The sequence below is a fragment of the Oncorhynchus masou genome, unplaced genomic scaffold (assembly GCF_036934945.1).
Source record: "Oncorhynchus masou masou isolate Uvic2021 unplaced genomic scaffold, UVic_Omas_1.1 unplaced_scaffold_2289, whole genome shotgun sequence".
Taxonomy (NCBI): domain Eukaryota; kingdom Metazoa; phylum Chordata; class Actinopteri; order Salmoniformes; family Salmonidae; genus Oncorhynchus; species Oncorhynchus masou.
In genome coordinates, this window is record NW_027008757.1 from 11,476 (window position 1) to 30,744 (window position 19,269).

The 19,269-nt window shown below is 41.6% G+C and overlaps 2 protein-coding genes and 1 pseudogene across 2 annotated transcripts; 1 reads left to right on the forward strand and 2 right to left on the reverse strand.

Annotated features, from left to right (window-relative positions):
- Window positions 1–291: 291 nt before the first annotated feature.
- LOC135533245 (ATP-binding cassette sub-family G member 1-like) lies at window positions 292–17,044 on the forward strand (the record flags this gene model as incomplete). Its single annotated transcript, XM_064960652.1, is given in 11 exon segments — window positions 292–361; window positions 364–436; window positions 4,379–4,502; window positions 4,784–4,898; window positions 5,204–5,349; window positions 8,328–8,414; window positions 8,616–8,784; window positions 8,974–9,074; window positions 13,868–14,026; window positions 14,602–14,720; window positions 16,816–17,044. Coding segments are annotated over 11 exon segments (1,392 nt in total), but the record flags the coding sequence as incomplete, so codon positions are not given.
- LOC135533243 (uncharacterized) lies at window positions 5,373–6,462 on the reverse strand (the record flags this gene model as incomplete). The annotated part of the gene is made up of 3 exons (XM_064960651.1): window positions 5,373–5,378; window positions 5,573–5,749; window positions 6,181–6,462. Coding segments are annotated over 3 exons (465 nt in total), but the record flags the coding sequence as incomplete, so codon positions are not given.
- On the reverse strand, window positions 7,555–8,122 carry LOC135533244 (uncharacterized; annotated as a pseudogene).
- Window positions 17,045–19,269: the final 2,225 nt, after the last annotated feature.

Consider the following 19,269-nt stretch of genomic DNA (forward strand, 5'->3'; position numbering starts at 1 on the left):
ATTTCATCATGTACATTAATATTTAATATATTTACACAAATATACATGGAGCTCCATATGTTCTGTCTTTTATACAAATATGTCCAAATCGGTTCTAACAGGTATTTCTGTTTTTAATTTTTAATACATTTGCAAACATATCTAAAAACCTGTTATCACTTTGTCATTATTAATGAGAGCAAAAATGTATTTTAGAATAAGGGTGTAATGTAACAAAATGGGAAAAATGGGAAGGGGTCTGAATAATTTCCGAATGCAATGTAGGTGTAACCTTCCTGTGTTGTTTTTAAGGTGAGGGAGATCCTGACGGCCCTGGGCCTGCTTGAGTGTGCGAAAACTCGAACGTCACATCTTTCAGGGGGCAGAGGAAAAGGCTGGCCATCGCCCTGGAGCTTGTCAACAACCCTCCCATCATGTTCTTTGATGAGCCCACCAGGTCAGAAGCTCCCATTGCACATCGTATAGAACACATGCATGTGTGTCAGTGGCAAGGAAAGTCCTGACGTGACAATGGATTATAACGTGCCACGGCCTATAAGCACACTCTAAAGTCCATATTTCGAGTCAATGCTATTCTTTCATGAGATGTACAGGCAATACAACGTCGTTGTTGAGTGTAGGTGTTATTTGTGTGTATTTTTTCTGTGTGTCTTGTTTGTGTTTGTGTTGTAGTGGAAATGTCCTGTATTTACCAAATCATGAGACCAAACCACCACACAAGTCAGAGTTATCATAAAGGCCATCTTTAATTATTATAAGCTCCATCACAACCCTGTGACTCTCAGATCAATTCAGTGTCTATCACTGAATTCTCTGAGAGTGCTTACAAAACAGTTCTTAGTATCATTTATAGCCAAGACACACCCATCTCAAGACACACCCATCTCAACCCATCTCAACTCACATGACGAATAACAGATCTTAGGAACATTACAAAGGAAGACTTTACTTGAGAGAGGCCATTGTGGAGCCAAGAGATAATTGGTTCCCCTTCATTCACCCCTTCACATGGTTTAAAAGATATGTTTACATATGAAGACAAGCTTGACCTCTCCCCTTTCTGTGGCCCAAGTAACTGAACCCTGACAGAGAACAGATAACTGCAACCGGCCAACACTATTATCCAAAAATAGACATTCTAATGACACATCTCACATAAGCATGCAATAAAATGAATAAAACATTTTACTTATAAATGTTTACCTAAATAATTCTGATTCTGCTATGACAGTGTCCCCACCAAAATAAATCTGAAAGAACAATTCCAAGGTTAACCTATCCTCTTTTGGAAAAGAGGATGCAATTGAATATCGTTTCTCCCAGTTGGCTTCTGGTTAGGAAAGACCCAAAGTCCTTAATGGCCAAAAAGCAGCCTTTTATCTTCCTTTGGTTTTGATTTGTACGATCTGTATGGATTTGCCTATTCCTGAAGCGCACACTAAATTGTCTCTTGGCACTGTGATAAATCGAGGGTGAAAATGAACTTACAGTAAAGTACATTTGTTGTTTTTGTTGCCTGGGATTAGGAATATGATTAGATGTGATTTTTGAATTACTACCCCTCCCTCTGTCCCCCATACATACAACATCTGTAAGGTCCTTCAGTCAAGTATTGCATTTCAAGCACAGATTAAACTACAAAGACCAGGGATATTTTTTGAAAGCCTAATAAAGAAGGACAGTGATTGGTAGGTGGGTAACAATAACAAATCAGACATTTGAATATATCTTTTGCATGGTCAAGTTAATTATGCTGTGAATGGTGTAGTAATCACCCAGACGCATTAAAGATTCCGTCCTCCTTCTGAACTGAGCTTGCAGGAAAGGACGGAAACTGCTTAGGGATGTAACCATGAGGCCATTGGGGATTTTAAAATAGCTACAGAGTTCAATGGCTGTGATGGGAGAAAACTGAGGATGGATCAACAACATAGTAGTGACGCCGCAATAATGACCTAAATGAGTGAGTGAAAAGAAGAATGCAAATATACAGCGTAAAAATATTCCAAAACATGCATATGTATGAAACATGGCACTAAATTAATACTGCAAAGGGATACACTTTTTGGCCTAAAAGAAAAGCCTTATGATTGGGGCAAACACAACACATCACTGAGTAAATACCTCCTTATTTTCAAACATGGTGTTGGCTAAAACATGATATGGTGATGCTTGACATTGGCACAGACAGGAGTTTAAGCTATATGGAATTGTTTTAAAAAGATCATACCAAGGTTCATTATCCTATTTAATTTTGAATTTTAAGACCCCTTGAAGTATCAACATTTTTTATTTAAAAAATATTTGATTAAATGTTTTATTTGGCATTACTGCTAATTAGCCCATACAAACGCATTGAATAACAGGTTTACTACATGGAATAAACAGATAGTCCCCCCCAAAACTCTGAAGGTTTGTTCTATATCTGAGAGATAGAAGAAAGATCAGGAAAATTATATATATATATATATATTACTTTTCCTGATCTTTTTTCCTGATATATATATATATATATTTTACATGTATTTAACCTCTTATTTTAGGCACTAAACAGTCTCCATATACTGTTTACTTCCATACATGTTTTCAAATGGTACTGGGGGACCTTCAAACGAGTCTTGTAACGATGTGGGCGTCCAAGAGCAAAACAACCAACATGTACAGTACCAGTCAAAAGTTTGGACACACCTACTCATTCAAAGGTTTTTCTTTATTTTTTACTATTTTCTACACTGTGAAGACATCAAAACTATTAAATAACACGCATAGAATCATGTAGTAACCAAAAAAGTGTTAAACAAATCAAAATACACTCTTTAAAGTAGCTACCCTTTGCCTTGATGACAGCTTTGCACACTCTTGGCATTATCTCAACCAGCTTCATGAGGGAGTCACCTGGAATACATTTCAATTAACAGGTGTGCCTTGTTAAAAGTTCATTTGCGTTTGAGGCAATCAGTTGTGTTGTGACAAGATAGGGGTGGTATACAGAAGATAGCCCCATTTGGTAAAAGACCAATCCATATTATGGCAAGAACAGCTCAAATAAGCAAAGAGAAATGACAGTCCATCATTACTTTTACAGTGCCTTGCGAAAGTATTCGGCCCCCTTGAACTTTGCAACCTTTTGCCACATTTCAGGCTTCAAACATAAAGATATAAAACTGTATTTTTTGTGAAGAATCAACAACAAGTGGGACACAATCATGAAGTGGAATGACATTTAATTGGATATTTCAAACTTTTTTAACAAATCAAAAACTGAAAAATTTGTCATCGTAATAGTTCAATTAATGCATTGTTTAATGTTGTGTTGTGTTGTGTAGTGGCTTTGTTGTGTAGTGGCTTGCATCTAAAAAATGTGTTTTGAGTTAGCCCCACCAAGATTGACATTCTACTTTTGCCGGTGGTCATAATACAAGACGATTTTGTGAAAATACCAGTTTTCGGGATGTCTCATGGTCTGACAAACACCTCTCCAGCTCTGTTACCTTTTACTGCAGATAGGGAAGTGTGACATTGGCAGATGCAGTGGATTGAGACGCATCCAATGCAAATACAGCTATCTCTAGCTTAATTTTTATAGGGATTTTTGTATTATGCTGAAACAGGGTTGGGGTCAATTTGAATTCAAGTCAGCCAATTAAATGAAGTAACCTGCAATTCCAATTCAATATTCTAGAATTTTTTTTATTTGATTTTCAATGACTTCTCAAATCAATCAAGAAGGAGAAACTGTTTTTGAGAGCAGCAGCATGCAGCGTCTCCTAAAGGGATTTATTCCTCATGTCCAATCCTCTGATGCCTCTGATGCCTCTTTATCCTCTCTCTCAGCCGCCTCCGACTGCTTAACTGCACTGTGATACACACTCCCAATCCAAAGAATCTTCTCACCTGCTCAAAATTACTGACATGATTCATATCAGTGCCCAGTGGTAGGACCATTAGATCACAAACAAGAACATTAACTTAATGAGCTAATGTTAGTCATTGTGAAAGCCCCCTTTGTGCCCACTCTGAGCAATTGTTGATTGCAGGCTCCTTGAAACAGATGTAGAAAAAAGGATGAGGGGTAACCAAACACTGGCCATGGAAAGGACTGTACAGGATTCTGTACCAACTCACATTAGTTGTCGGTAACGTTTTCCCCCAAGAAACAGTTCTTCAAGAAAGGCATGGACAAGAGGGACTGTATGTTGCTGTGTCATTAACGTGCCAAATAGTGCAAGTTTATGCAATGTTCTTCTCCCAGTTCACTTGTTTGCTTCTCCACGATGATGATCTAAGATGTTACTTTAGGTGTGCAAAAGCCAATCTATTCTTTGTTTTGACATTGTCCACCATATACTAACCTTGGCCCCTATACATTGTTTTGCAGTGGCCTGGACAGTTCCTCCTGTTTCCAGGTGTTGTCTCTGCTGAAGGCCCTGGCCTATGGTGGCCGCACCGTTATCTGCACCATCCACCAGCCCAGCGCCAAGCTCTTTGAGCTCTTCAACAAGGTCAGCCTCCAACCTGGCCTACTGCTAGCCTGAGTTCCAGATCTGTTTGAGTTGTCTTACCAACTCCTACACCATTGGCGTGATAACATAAACAGATCTGGGATTCAAGCAAGCCTACTGCATGGGAATCTATGAAAGGCCCAATGAAACCACAGGATCACAGTTGGAAATGTATGTAGTAGCCACACATGTGGCGCAATACTTATGGTCCCTAATGAATGGTCTGCTAAATTAATGTACTGTATATTGATTGCTTTGTGCCCCTGTGTTTCCCTCCCTAGCTGTATGTCCTTAGCCAGGGCCACTGTATCTACAGAGGGAAAGTGCCTAACCTGGTACCTTACCTTAGAGAGCTGGGGCTCTACTGCCCAACATACCACAATCCTGCAGACTTTGGTGAGAAACTCTAACCAAATGAGAAACAAGTCAAATGTGGTATAAAGCATTCTAGAAACTATTATATCTATTAGTTCATTCGAAAATGAATTTTCTCAGAATAACTTTACAGATGGTTTGTGCTTCTACACCTGCATTGCTTGCTCTTTGGGGTTTTAGGCTGGGTTTCTGTACAGCATTTCGTGACATAAGCTGATGTAAGAAGGGATTTATAAATACATTTGATTGATTGATTGATTGGTTCCTCATGCAGTATTCACTGGGGTTTCTGTGACATGCGTACCTCTTTCTCCATTTGATCCCAGTGATGGAGGTGGCGTCTGGGGAGTACGGTGATCAGACGGCTCTTTTGGTGAAGGCCGTGCAGGAGGGGAAATGTGAGCAGGTCAACAAGACAGACATGAACGATGGACCCCTCAACCCCTTCCTGTGGCACAAATCTTCTGAGGAGGTAAAAGGGGGATTAGTGTATTACTACAGCTCACAATGGGTTGAAATGAAGAATCTCATTGAGGTGATATTTTCAGTCAAAGCACTTCAGGTTATGCAGTCTCTCTCGCTCTCTCTCTCTTTCTCGCGCTCTCTCTCGCTCGCTCTCGCTCGCTCTCTCGCTCTCTCGCTCTCTCTCGCTCTCGCTTTCGCTTCGCTCTTCGCTCTCTCGCTCGCTCTCTCACTCTCACTCTCACTCTCGCTCGCTCTTCTCTCGCTCTTCTCGCTCTCTCTTCGCTTCTCGCTTCTCTTCGCTTTTCTTCGCTTTTCGCTTTTCTTCTTCGCTTTCGCTCTCTCTCGCTTTCTTCGCTTTCGCTCTCTCTCTCGCGCTTCGCTCTCTCTCGCTCTCTCTCGCTTTCGCTCTCTCGCTTCGCTCTCTCTCTCTCTCGCTCGCTCTCTCTCTTCGCTCTCTCTCGCTCGCTCGCTCTCACTCGCTCTCTCTCGCTCTTTCTTCGCTCTCTCTCTCGCTTTCTTCGCTCTTCTCTTCGCTTCTCGCTTTCGCTTTCTCTCGCTCAATTCGCTCTCTCGCTCTCTCGCTTTTCTCTCGATCTCTCTCTTGATCTTCTTCGCGCTTTCTTCGCTCTTCGCGCTCTCTCTCTTCGCTCTCTCTCGCTCTTCGCTTTTCGCTCTCTTCTTTTCGCTCTCTTCGCTTCGCTCGCTCTCTCGCTTCTCTCGCTTTCTTCGCTCTCTTCGCTTATTTTCGCTCGCTCTTCGCTTTCTTTCGCTCGCTCTCTCTCGCTCTCTCTCTCTCTTCGCTCTCTTCGCTCTTCTCTCTTTTCTTCTCGCTTCTCGCTCTCTCTTTCTCTCTCTCGCTCTCTTCGCTTTCGCTTTCGCTTTCTTCGCTCTTCTCTCGCTTTCTCTCTCTCGCTCTCTCTCGCTCTCTCTCTCGCTCTCTCTCGCTCTCTCGCTTTCTCTCTCTCGCTTCTCTCTCGCTCGCTCTTCTCGCACTCTCTCTCTCGCTCTCTCTCTTCTCTTCGCTCTCTTCGCGCTCTTCGCTCTTCTTCGCTCTCTTCGCTTCTCTTCGCTCTTCTTCGCTTTTCTCTTGCTTCGCTCTTCGCTTTCGCTTTCGCTCTTCTCTCTTCGCTTTTCTTCGCTTTCTTTTCTTTTCGCTTTCTTCGCTTTTTTTTCGCTTTTCTTTCTTCGCTTTCTTCGCTCTCTTCTTTCGCTTTCGCTCGCTTTCGCTTTCTTCGCTCTCTTTCTCTCTTTTCGCTTTCGCTTTCTCGCTTTGCTGCTCTCTCGGCTTTCGCTTTCGCTTTTTCTTCGCTTTTCTCGCTCTTTCGCTCTTCGCTTTTTTTTTTTCGTTTTCTTCGCTCTTCGCTTTCGCTTTCGCTCTTTCGCGCTTTCTTCGCTGCTTCTTTCTTCGCTCTCTTCGCTCTTTCGCTCTCTCTCGCTTTCTTTTCGCTTTCTCGCTTCTCTCGCTTTTCGCTTTCGCTTCGCTTTCTTCTTCGCTCTCTCTCGCTCTCTCTCTCGCTCTCTTTCTCGCTTCTCTCGCTTTCTCTTCGCTTTCTTCTTCGCTCGCTCTCGCTTCTCTTCGCTTTCTCGCTTTCGCTCTCGCTCTCTCTTCGCTTTCTCGCTTTTCGCTTCTCGCTCTTGTTTCGCTCTTTCTCTTTCGCTTTCTTTTCGCTTTCGCTTCTTTTCTTCTCTTTTTCGCTTTCTCGCTTCGCTTTCTTCGCTTTCGCTTCTTCTCTCGCTCTTCGTTTTTCGCTTTCTCTTGCTCGCTTTCGCTTTCTTCGCTTTTTCTCTTCGCTCGCTCTTTCTCTTCGCTTCTCTTTTCGCTTTCGCTTTCTCGCTTTCGTTTCGCTCTTCGCTTTCGCTCGCTTTCTCGCTCTTTCTCTTTCTCTCGCTCTTCTCTCGCTTTGCTTTCTTCGCTTTCACTCTCGCTTCGCTTTTTCGCTTTCGCTTTTTCGCTTTCTCTCGCTTTCGCTTTCTTGTTTTCACTTCGCTTTCTCTTCGCTTCTCTCGCTTTCTTCTCGCTTCGCTCTCGCTTTCTCTCTCGCTTTCTCTCGTTCTTCGCTTTTTCGCTTTTCGCTCTCGCTTTCTTCGCGCTTTCTCTTCTCTTTTCGCTCTCTTTTCGCTTTCTCTTTCTTCTCGCTTCGCTGCTTTCGCTTCGCTCTCTCTCTCTTCGCTCTCTCTCTCGCTTTCTCGCTCTTTTCGCTTTCTCTCTTTCTCAGCTCGCTTTCGCTTTTTCGCTTTCGCTTCGCTTCTCGCTCGCTTTCTTCGCTTTCTCTTCGCTTCTCTCGCTTTTTCGCTTCTCTCGCTTTACTTCGCTTTCGCTTCTTCTCTTCGCTCTTCGCTCTTCGTTTTCTTCGCTTTCGCTTTTTCGCTCTTCACTTCTTCGCTCTCGCTTTCTTCGCTTGTTTCGCTCTCTTCACGCTTTCGCTTTCTTCAGGCTTTTCTTCGCTTCGCTTTCGCTTTCTTTCGCTTTCATATTCGGCTCTCGCTTTCGCTTTCGCTTTTCGCTTTCGCTTTCGCTTTTCGCTTCTTCGCTTCGCTTTCGCTTTCGCTTTCGCTTTTCGCTCTTCGCTTTCTTCGCTTTTCGCTTTCGCTTTCGCTTTCTTCGCTTTCGCTTTCTCTCGCTTTCTTCGCTTCGCTTCTCTTTCGCTTCTCTTCGCTCTTCGCTCGCTTTCTTCGCTTTCGCTTCTCTCGCTTTCTTCGCTTTCTTCTCTTTCGCTTTCGCTCTTTCGCTTCTTCGCTTTCTCTTTTCTTCGCTTCTCTTCGCTCGCTTCGCTTTCTCTACGCTCTCTCTTCGCTCTTCGCTTTCGCTCTTCTTCGCTTTCTTTCGCTTCTCTTCGCTTTCTTCGCTCTCTCTCTCGTGCTCTCTCTCTCTCGCTTCGCTCTCTCTTCTCTCGCTCTCTCTCTCTCGCTCTCTCGCTCTCTTCGCTCGCTTCTCTCGCTCGCGCTCTCTCTTTCACTTTCGCTCTCTCTCTCGCTCTCTCTCAGGATTCCCCTTCCAGTTTCTCAGCCAGTTGTCTGACTCAGTTCTGCATCCTATTCAAAAGGACATTTCAATGCATCATTAGAGATACAGTAAGACATACTTCCGCACACTGATTTGATTTTGTACTGCAACACCTCCCTTAAAAATAACCAAATGTTACATAATGAACCCAAAACACTTGAATAAAATTAAAAGCATATGAAAATAATAACAGAAGAATAATAGCAAAAGCACAACGGATAGGAAAATATATAAACATTTTTTTTTCTCTGACTGTTCTGGTCCTACAGGTGCTGACTCACCTAAGAATCACCTCTCACATTGGGATTGGGATTCTGATTGGCCTGCTCTATCTGGGCATCGGCAACGATGCCAAGAAAGTGCTCAGCAACTCCGGCTTCCTCTTCTTCTCCATGCTCTTCCTCATGTTTGCTGCTCTAATGCCTACTGTTCTGACGTGTGAGTATTCTCAGCTCTTCTTAATGACAGACATCTGCATGTGTTGATTTAGTGCATGAATTCACAACAGTGATAAGCCATTGTATACAATATGTTAGAAGTAGACTTTGCTGAGATGTACCTTGCACTGTTTCTGATTACCGAAATGAGATTACTATGAGCCTGTTTTCTCCATCTCTCTAATTGCAGTCCCTTTGGAGATGGCAGTGTTCCTAAGAGAGCACTTGAACTACTGGTACAGTCTGAAGGCTTACTATCTGGCCAAGACTATGGCAGACCTCCCCTTCCAGGTAATAACAATGTCACAAATAACTCTGTGGAGGATCATTTTTAGTAGTGTGTTGTGTCCCAAAAAATCTGTAAGTTTGTATTTTATCGAAATGCAAAAATAGAGAAAAAAACACACAAAAAAACATTACGATTATATCATTCACTGTAAAGAGCAAAGGTATTGTAACTAAAGAAACCTGTTATGGGAGCTCAAAGGGGCTTTAGCATCGAGGTCAAAAAGTAATTCTGTTTCAGAATTTCAGACAAATCCCACAATAACATACCTTAAGGGAACATTTCGACATTTTCTGTATGGTTAGTGAGAAAGTCCATATTGCAAATGTACCGTCCCTTACTAGACGTCCGAAAACATTTGTTAAATTCGGGGACGGCGTCGGGCCGAGCGGCAGGGCCAGACCTACCGGGAAGTCATCAAATGAACTTTGTCGGACATTCGGTTTTCGTTTTATAAAATAATCAAATTTTGGTCATTTTTCCGCTATCCCGGAAAATCCCACAAGAGGGCATAAGCAATCATACTGCAATTTGACAAAACATCACGAATCACGACGGGCCTTATCTCAAAACTGAAAATATTTCGAAGCCGAAACTTGGTGAGCATAGGTTTGGCATAATGGGCAGTTGGCCCCGAACAAGATGGCGTCTAGGCCTCAACGGTTTTTGAGTTATGGCCATTTTTCTGGGATTAAAGGTCCAAAATGAAAATAGAGAAATTATTTTTTCACTTCACGTCAAAGTCAAGGAGCTTCCGGTGTCAATAACAAAAAATCAGCCATCTATCGTCATTTAAGAGAAATCGTACAATGACAGATTTGTGATGTTCAAATATAGGTGTTTTTTTTCAACAGTTACAGATCCAGTTGCAGGGTGTTCATACGAATATTTTCAAGGTGTGCTGCGGAGCTCTGCGAGATTTCTGTGATTTTCTATGATTTTCTGAAATAACACACACTCACTAAACCCTCCGTAAATAACTCAGTTCTTAACGTAAAGACTTAAAACTCAGGATTCTGTAAAGGCATACCCCAATGAGGATATGAGTTTATTTATAGCTTCCTGTGCCAACAGGAAGTGCCTTAAATGGTGTCATAGTGGCTGTATCCAAGGGTTAAAAAGGTCAGATCTTTTCAAAACTTCATATGTGTGATTAGGCAACCCTCCTGAACTGTAAAATCAGTCATTTCTCCCAACAGATGTCAAAGAAAAGCTCTCTCACACACACACAGCAAGGATGGAGTGACAAAGCGCAGTGTTTAAAGACACAGAGAACAGGCAATGGCATAAACATAATCCCAAGGCCGCGCCGAGTTCAACGAGGTATCCCGCTTGACCGTAGCTCGCTCGGTCTAAGCGCAGCGACCATGAGAAAAGTAGGCCCAAAATGAAGCCTGCACCACAATGTCATTTGATTTTGGGTGACAGCGGCGGAACCGTTAGGTTTAGAAGGACAATTCAAACACAGGACTGTTCCTAAGGTCCTCCCAATCTGTGTAAGCCTAACCTTGACCGTGTGGCATTAACCCTTCACAGTTAAAAGAAGGTGTTTACATAAAAACAGTTTGCATTGACTTCTCTCCCCATTGAAATACATTGCCTGCTCCCCTAAATTCAACCTGGATCCTATATGGGTTATGAATGCTTTATGAACCTGTCTTTGGTACCAGTCCATCAGGCCACTATAAGGTCTACCTGTGTCGATTCTAAGCTTCCTGGACCAACCGGAAGTGGTTAAAATCGCCCTAAAAGTGTATACCCATAACCTGCCTGCAGTTTGATAGACATAGTGCATTCAACCCTGTGTAAATCAGTCAGTTTTTATGGTAAAGACTTAAAACTCAGGATTCTGTAAAAGCATACCCCAATGAGGATATGTGTTGAGTTATAGCTTCCTGTGCTAACCGGAAGTGCCATAATTGGTGTCTCATGGGCTGTTTCGAGGGTTTAAAAAATCAGATATTTCCAAAACTTCATATATGTGATTAGGCAACCCCCATGAACTGTAAATCAGTCATTTTTCCCATAAAGTTTCAAAGGAAAACTAAATCACACACACACACACAGCTTGGAAGTAGGGACCCATTGGGGTGCGTAGAGACAAACATTAGTTAACCTTGTTGGAACTTTTAAAGAACCGTCAGACCTAGAGTTCCGAAACTTTAGAATCCTGTTCTAGACCTCAGGTCGATAGTGCGTGGTGAGTTACGGCGCTCTAGAAGGTTCTCGGACCGAGAAACAGCCTCGTACATTTGCAATGACTTCAATTCATTTTGACCATTACGAAAATGGCTACATTTAGAAATGTCCCAGAGTCACAAGACTAGGTGCATTGTGACCGTCTCGGCCCATAGAGACAGAACCCAACGTTTCTGTCCAATAGCTCATTCAAGGACCCCGTAGCAAGTCATGGAAAAAAGTGGATTTTCAGCACCAATTAGGGTTTTGATCGGACACCAAATGACCTATCGAGCCGAAACTTGGGATTCGGGGTCGCCTCAGCTAGGCCTATACATAACACAAGAAATGGACCCGCAGCTAGAACGTAACTACGTGTAACTACGTTTATGTTTTTTTTATGGTTTGAACCGAAGGCGTTGTGAATTTTGGGCCAGCTCTGAAGTATGTGATACTTGGCTCCTAAACGAGTTGGGAAAAGTGGGTTTGGTGTCAGTTTGTATCAGTTTGGTGTCAGAATGATATCAAATTGACTGATGGACGGTGACTTGCTGGTGACTCTTTTCCATTTGCAATATGTTTAAACGGTGAGGTACCATCACCAAAAGTGACATTCTGAAATCAACCCTAACGAGCGATGGAGAGGTACCAGAATCACTGCCCAGCCATCCCGAGGTCATCAGGCCAGTCAATTTGGCATTCCTGCACGATTTTTATTGCATGACAAATTTGTGATGGTGAATGCCCAGTTAACCATATTGCAAATGCACAGTGACTTTGCAAGAGTGAGAAAACATCAACAAATGGACATTCTGAAATCAACCCTAACGAGCGATGGAGAGGTACCAGAATCACTGCCCAGCCATCCCGAGTTCATCGGGACAGTCAATTTTGCATTCCTGCACGATTTTCAGTGACTTTGCAAAAGTGAGAAAACATTTGCAATATGTTTTAACAGTGAGGTACCATCACCAAAAGTGACATTCTGAAATCAATCCAAACGAGCGATGGAGAGGTACCAGAATCACTGCCCAGCCATCCCGAGTTCATCGGGCCAGTCAATTTGGCATTCCTGCACGATTTTTATAGCATGACAAATTCGTGATGGTGAATGCCCAGTTAACCATATTGCAAATGCACAGTGACTTTGCAAAAGTGAGAAAACATAAACAAATGGACATGATGAAATCAACACCACGAGTGATTGAAAGGAACAACAAATCACTGCACGGCCATCCCGAGTTCATCAGGCCAGTCAATTTTGCATTTCTGCAGGATGTCAAATTTCTTATGACATTTGGCCCCCTCAAAACATATGCCTTATGCACAAGTAAAAAAAAAAATATGATAATAAAATATGACTAAAGTATGTTGATACAGTTCTTATACGTGTGTAATTGACACAAAATTCTAAAGAATTTCGAAAAACGGTCCAGAAATCACTTTTTTAGGGGTGTGTGAAGTTTTTTATGAAATTTTGCAATTATTGACTTTTGACTTCTGACTTCCTATGAAATCATATTGCAAATGGAGAAAACATATGCAATAATGCGCAAGTTAAAAAAAATAAAAAATTATATGATAATAAAATTGGAAAAAAGTATATTCATACAGTTCTTACACATGTGTAATTGCCAAAAAAAGCGAAAGAATTTCGAAAAACGGTCCAGAAAGCACTTTTTTAAGGGGTGATACGTTTTTGACAAAAAATTCATTTTTTCAAAATTTGGCTTTTGGATGTTGACTTGGGGTCCATTTCCTATATGAAAAACCACGGTGGAGCGCACACGCCACCTGTTGGATTTTGAAGTGTTACAACTGGCAATTGCCATATGGCATTTGCAAAACATTTTGCATGAATCAACGCCGAATTGGGTGGTATTGTCCATCGTGTACATGGTTTGTACTATGCCAATGGTTTCCCATTCATTTTTGTCCATTTCAGGGGGGTATTCCCTTACATTACATAAGGAGGCTTTTGGGGCAGCAGGTAGCCTCGTGGTTAGAGCGTTGGGCCAGTAATTGAAAAGTTGCTGGATCGAATCCCCGAGCTGACAAGGTAAAAATCTGTCGTTCTGCGACTGAACAAGGCAGTTAACCCAGTGTTCCCCGGTAGGCTGTCATTGTAAATAAGAATTTGTTCTTAACTGGCTTGCCTAGTTAAATAAAGGTTAAACATTTCTTTATAATTTTACGCTTCAACAGAGTTTTACCGCATGTTTTCATATATTGTATTGAATTACATCTAATTTGGCTTTTTTTCAACAATTCAAAATTATTATCTCAAAGCACAAAAAGCTTGGCTTTGTGTTTTAGTTTAATGCTTCAATGATACACAGTGTGTTTTCCATGGTGAGGTACTGTTGGCTGAACATGAGGAATGTGAGGTGGCCGTATCACAATCCTAGATAGCAACAGCTTCTCCTGGTGTTGTGCCCTTCACCAAGGTACACAACCCTGGGGGTGCTGCACTGACGCTGTCCTTCCAATCTGTCAATGTGTGGTTGGGCGTGTATGCAACTGTGCGTGCATGTGTTGGGGGTCGAGAAAAAAAAGCTGAAAAGACCATTTCTGTGTCCACAAATACACAATCAAGTATTTTTCTTATTTTTCTTCACAGATAGTGTTCCCAGTCGCTTACTGCAGCATCGTCTACTGGATGACGTCCCAGCCGCCTGACGCTGTACGTTTCATCCTTTTCTTGGCCCTGGGAGTCCTCACCTCTCTTGTGGCTCAGTCTCTGGGCCTGCTGATAGGAGCAGCTTCCACCTCGCTACAGGCATGTCCTCCATTCTCTCAATACTAACACGAGATAATAACTACTATACCTTAAGCGGGCGGGTGTTAATTAAGAAGCGCGGTTTGACAGGTTATGTTTCGGAGGACGAATGACTCAACCTTCACCTCCAAAGTCCGTTGGGGAGTTGCAGCGATGAAAAAAGATCGAAATTGGGGAGAAAAAAGGGGGTCAAATAAAAAAATATATTTTGTCCTGGGGCTGGTCTAAGCATAGTGTCGCCCCTGTACTACATACTGTATGCCCCTGGAGACAGCGTTTTTATCCATTGTTCCACCACTCACACTCTCTGTATCCCTCTCACCTGTCCCACATCTACATTTCTAATTTGAATCTGTAAATACAACTTTTTTAAATTAATTAAACATATCTTTATATATGTTTTGCTATATTTCGTATTTACACAGTACCAACCTATAGTATATGCATATAATTATATGTTTCTCAGGGTGGTACCCAATTCTATTCTAAGCAGACGATTAACCGCAATATGTAGATGTAAGATTGTTATAGTGTGTCACGGGCTACCTCTGATTTTGCGCTTGTCCATGTCTCAGGTTGCCACGTTTGTAGGTCCGGTGACTGCCATACCCGTGCTGCTTTTCTCTGGCTTCTTTGTCAGTTTTGACACAATTCCGTGGTATCTTCAGTGGATGTCATACATTTCATATGTCAGGTAACTAGTTTTTCAGATACTTTTCAGACTTTCAAGGGCCCTGATTTATTTTGGCACTTGTAAGGAACAGTAAGGGAAAGTGGGTTATGTTGAGCCAAAGGGTTAATTGAGCCACTCCTTGTTTCTAGGAAACCATACACAAAATTAATAATGTGACCCAATATTTAGGAAGATATCATGCAGTCTGTGAAGGAAGAAACCATATGGAAAAATTGGTAAGCAAGTTAGGCCCCCAAAAATTCACATAGTCAAATGAATGTATTGTTTTACGATTGTTTTATACCTCAGTTGGGGTCTATTTAAGCTACAATTTGACGTCCTAAACCTAGCACGAAAGTGCATCCTTATAACTGTGTGCTCTAATATAGTCAACATTTTTGCTTTGGGGTAAGTTGAGCCAATGGCCAACTTGCACTCACCCCATACAAATGATTACATACAACAAATCTGTTTAATGCATGGAATTTTTGCAATGTGTCATGCATATGAATTCAACGGAGTGCATTTTATTGTTAAAGAGCATCATGCCCTGTGTCCCCCAAAGCCAATTCCTCCTTTGGTCGTCTTTCCTTCCAGTTCTCTGCTGCCAACGAACTGCAAAAATCTCTGAAGCTGGAGACTCATATCTTCCTCACTAGCTTTAAGCACCAGCTGTCAGAGCAGCTCACAGATCACTAAACCTGTACATAGCCCATCTGTAAACAGCCCATCTATCTACCTATCTCATCCCCATACAGTATTTATTTATTTATCTTGCTCCTTTACACCCCAGTATCTCTACTTGCACATTCATCTTCTGTACACCATTCCAGTGTTTAATTGCTATATTGTAATATATTCGCCACCATGGCTATTTATTGCCATCACTATTTATTGCCTTAACTCCCTTATCTTACCTCATTTGCACTCACTGTATATAGACGTTTTGTTTTCTTTTGTTCTACTGTATTTTTGATTATGTTTTGTTTATTCCATGTGTAACTCTGTGTTGTTGTATGTGTCGAATTGCTATGCTTTATCTTGGCCAGGTCGCAGTTGCAAATGAGATTGTTCTCAACTAGCCTTACCTGGTTAAATAAAGGTGAAATAAATCCATTATACTAAGACATCCATTTTATAGCTGTGCACATACATACACACAAACAGTAGATGAGTTTTATCCTTCTCCATAGTTCTCACCACTGTGTATCACTACCCAGCCGACAGTTCCTTTCCCCCGAGATTAGGGAAACCTTAAGGAGTACTCCCTGTCCTCATGTGTTTTCTCAGAGTTCCTGCCAGGTCGGTTCAAACAGTTGAATTGTTCTTCGGTATTTTCTTAGGCACACACATAAAAGTTCAAATCCTAAACTACGCCTTGCTCAGACAGTCTGTGTTTTTCCACTATACAGATACATTGTTTAATCTAATTCTGACTAAAACTACACACATCATCAGATTATAATCAATTTCATACAATTATAAGGTTTCAGAGTGGAATTATTTAATCATTATCTTTCAACATTTAAATGATTTTATCACTAGGTGCGAAAGAGAGGCTATAATAGAGGAGGAGAGGCACAGAAGGTCTTATCTGATGACATGGAGTCTGAGCTTGCTAAATGTATCAAGAATCTCACGGACGAGTTCCATGGCCTTAGTAGCCTCAAATTCAGAGTACTTGCCTACAAATTGGCACATCGAAACAACATCCCTGTCTCAGACAACTGGTCAAGAAATGGAGGGGTATAGAATGGAACTGAGATGTATGTCTGAATGTAGGCATAAATTTAAGATATACAATATACCACATTCAACTTTGACCTACCAGCACCAGCACCCAACAGTCACATGAAACCATTACCCACAAGGCGGCTCAACTTACCCTGACCCTATGTTACCCCATACCTGGACAAACTATGTTTTCAAAACTGTTATGTTTACATGAATTATGAGAGATGCACAACATCCTGAAATATATGTAGATATCTTTCTTATAAATAATTAAAAATGTCCATTGACGTTGGGATGCTGAATGTAAAAATGCCTCAACTTTACCCCACTCTCTCCTACTGCTTTTTAACAGCACCATAAAACAGTTACTATTATTTTGTAGGTATGGCTTTGAAGGTGTCATCCTCTCCATCTACGGGCTGGACCGGAAGGACCTCCACTGTGACAAGGATGAAACATGCCACTTCCAGAAGTCGGAGGCCATCTTGAAAGAGCTTGATGTGGAAGATGCCAGACTGTACCTTGACTTCATAGTGCTTGGCATGTTCTTTGTGACCCTCCGTCTCCTCGCGTACTTTGTGCTGCGCTATAAGATCAGTGCAGAGAGGTAAACTGGGGAGTGGCGGTAGGGGGAGGAAGGCCCAGATCGCTTGCAAGCTGGAATTCTGCTTCTAGAAACCTCCAAGCAGTGGCCCAGAAATACACCATGTACACTAAACTTTTGGCCAAAGACTACAGAATATAGACAACTGTTGTGTGAGGGTGTGCATGCAGTATGACTCTACTTAGCTTAGACAAACAAATATGGCAGAGAGGAGCTCAGTGCCTAAGGCCATGGATGATTCCCAATATTACAAGAACGTTCTTGTTTAAATACCAAAACCAAGGCTCCTGTCATAGTAGATGTAATCGTGTAATCCTGTCATAGATGTAATCGCCTTGTGCAAGGGAACAACTAAGTAATGTAAGAGTTTGTTGTTGATAGGCTCTTGTCTAGTCTGTAGTTCCAGACTGGTTTATATGATCACTGTGTGAAACCAATTAAATGAAATAGCTTGGTGGAAGGACAATGGGAAGACAAGGCCACACTTAAACTGTCTGGTTTCCTCCAATGTATGTTTATTATATAGGACTGCCAGATCAGACGGGTCTGTAATCTGGGACCCTCGGTCAATACAGGGAAAGGTACAATAGTGCTTGTTGCTAATGTGGGATAAAGCAATCACAGCAATCAGTTTCCCGAAACAAATGTGGCATGTGGCGCTCGACAGCCTAGCCTCTCAGGTGCAAGAGAGTAACTGTGCTTGAACAAACTAATACAATTAAGCACGTTCTATGAGAGAAATAAAGTACCACGTGAGCACCCCTGCTCAGAGGCCTGTGGTTGTGATTATAGGGCTTGAATAGTTGAAGGAAGATATGGGGGATATGAATTCTGATGTGACTGTGGCTGGCTTAGTACAAGCCGGAATCCTAACCTGAGATCTGAGCATGTTACACAAACAGAAAGTTAAGTATTACATTATCTCAAGCATTACCAAAACGCAGCTTGGTTTGAATGGCATGGAGGATTGATACAATACTCTTTTAGTCACTCCACAGTCAGTCATGGAAAATAGAATTGAGAATGAAGAGCATTTTATACTAGCTCATGTTCTGTCACACAATCAAATTTTTTTTATTTTTTTATTTTGCCTTTATTTTACTAGGCAAGTCAATTAAGAACAAATTCATATTTTCAATGACGGCCTAGGAACAGTGGGTTAACTGCCTGTTAAAAGACATGGCAGCCTAGGTTGGGGCTTGTTTTATCTGTCAACCATCTGTCAACCAAAGGGATATGGTGCTACCGTATTTCTGTAAGAGACTGGGGGCTCTATTTTATCAAACTTAATGCAATGGTAAGTCACTAAGGCTAAGACTGTTGGTAGCGCTATAGGTCCAGAGGTATTTTTTTTGCTATTTTCACTGCAGAAATTATGGGCGCAGTAGCTGGCAGTTGTGTGAAAGGGCTGGGATAAATTGGGAGGCTTGTCCGCTCACTGGCCAATCAGAACGTCCATGGCTAAATATGTGGGTGCTTCTAGTTGTGTATTTATGGTCTTTCATGTTTTAAGTTGTTATCAAAGCCAATTTGAATGTTAGTCCGCTATAGCCTAGTTTGTTAAATAGCCTACAGAAACAAAATAACATGTAGGCATATTCCATCTTCGCTAAATACATTGAACATGTTTGCAGTCCATATTGTTCTAAGTATTTTTCTGCCATTGCTTCAATATGGAAATACACTACCGTTCAAAAGTTTGGGTCACTTAGAAATGTCCTTGTTTTTGAAAGAAAAGCAAATTTTTTGTCCAATAAAATAACGTCAAATTCATCAGAAATACAGTGGAGACATTGTTAATGTTGTAAATGACTATTTGTAGCTGGAAACTGCAGATTTTTTATGGAATATCCACATAGAAATATACAGAGGCCCATTATCAGCAACCATCACTCCTGTATTCCAATGGCATGTTGTGTTAGCTAATCCCAAGTTTATGATTTTAAAAGGCTAATTGATCATTAGAAAACCCTTTTGTAATTATGTTAGCACAGCTGAAAACTGTTGTAATAAGCAATAAAACTGGCCTTCTTTAGACTAGTTGTGTATCTGGAGCATCAGCATTTGTGGGTTCGATTACAGGCTCAAAATGGCCATAAACAAAGACCTTTCTTCTGAAACTCGTCAGTATATTCTTGTTCTGAGAAATTAAGGCTATTCCATGAGAGAAATGGCAAAGAAACTGATCTTGTACAACACAGTGTACAACATCCTTCACAGAACAGTGCAAAC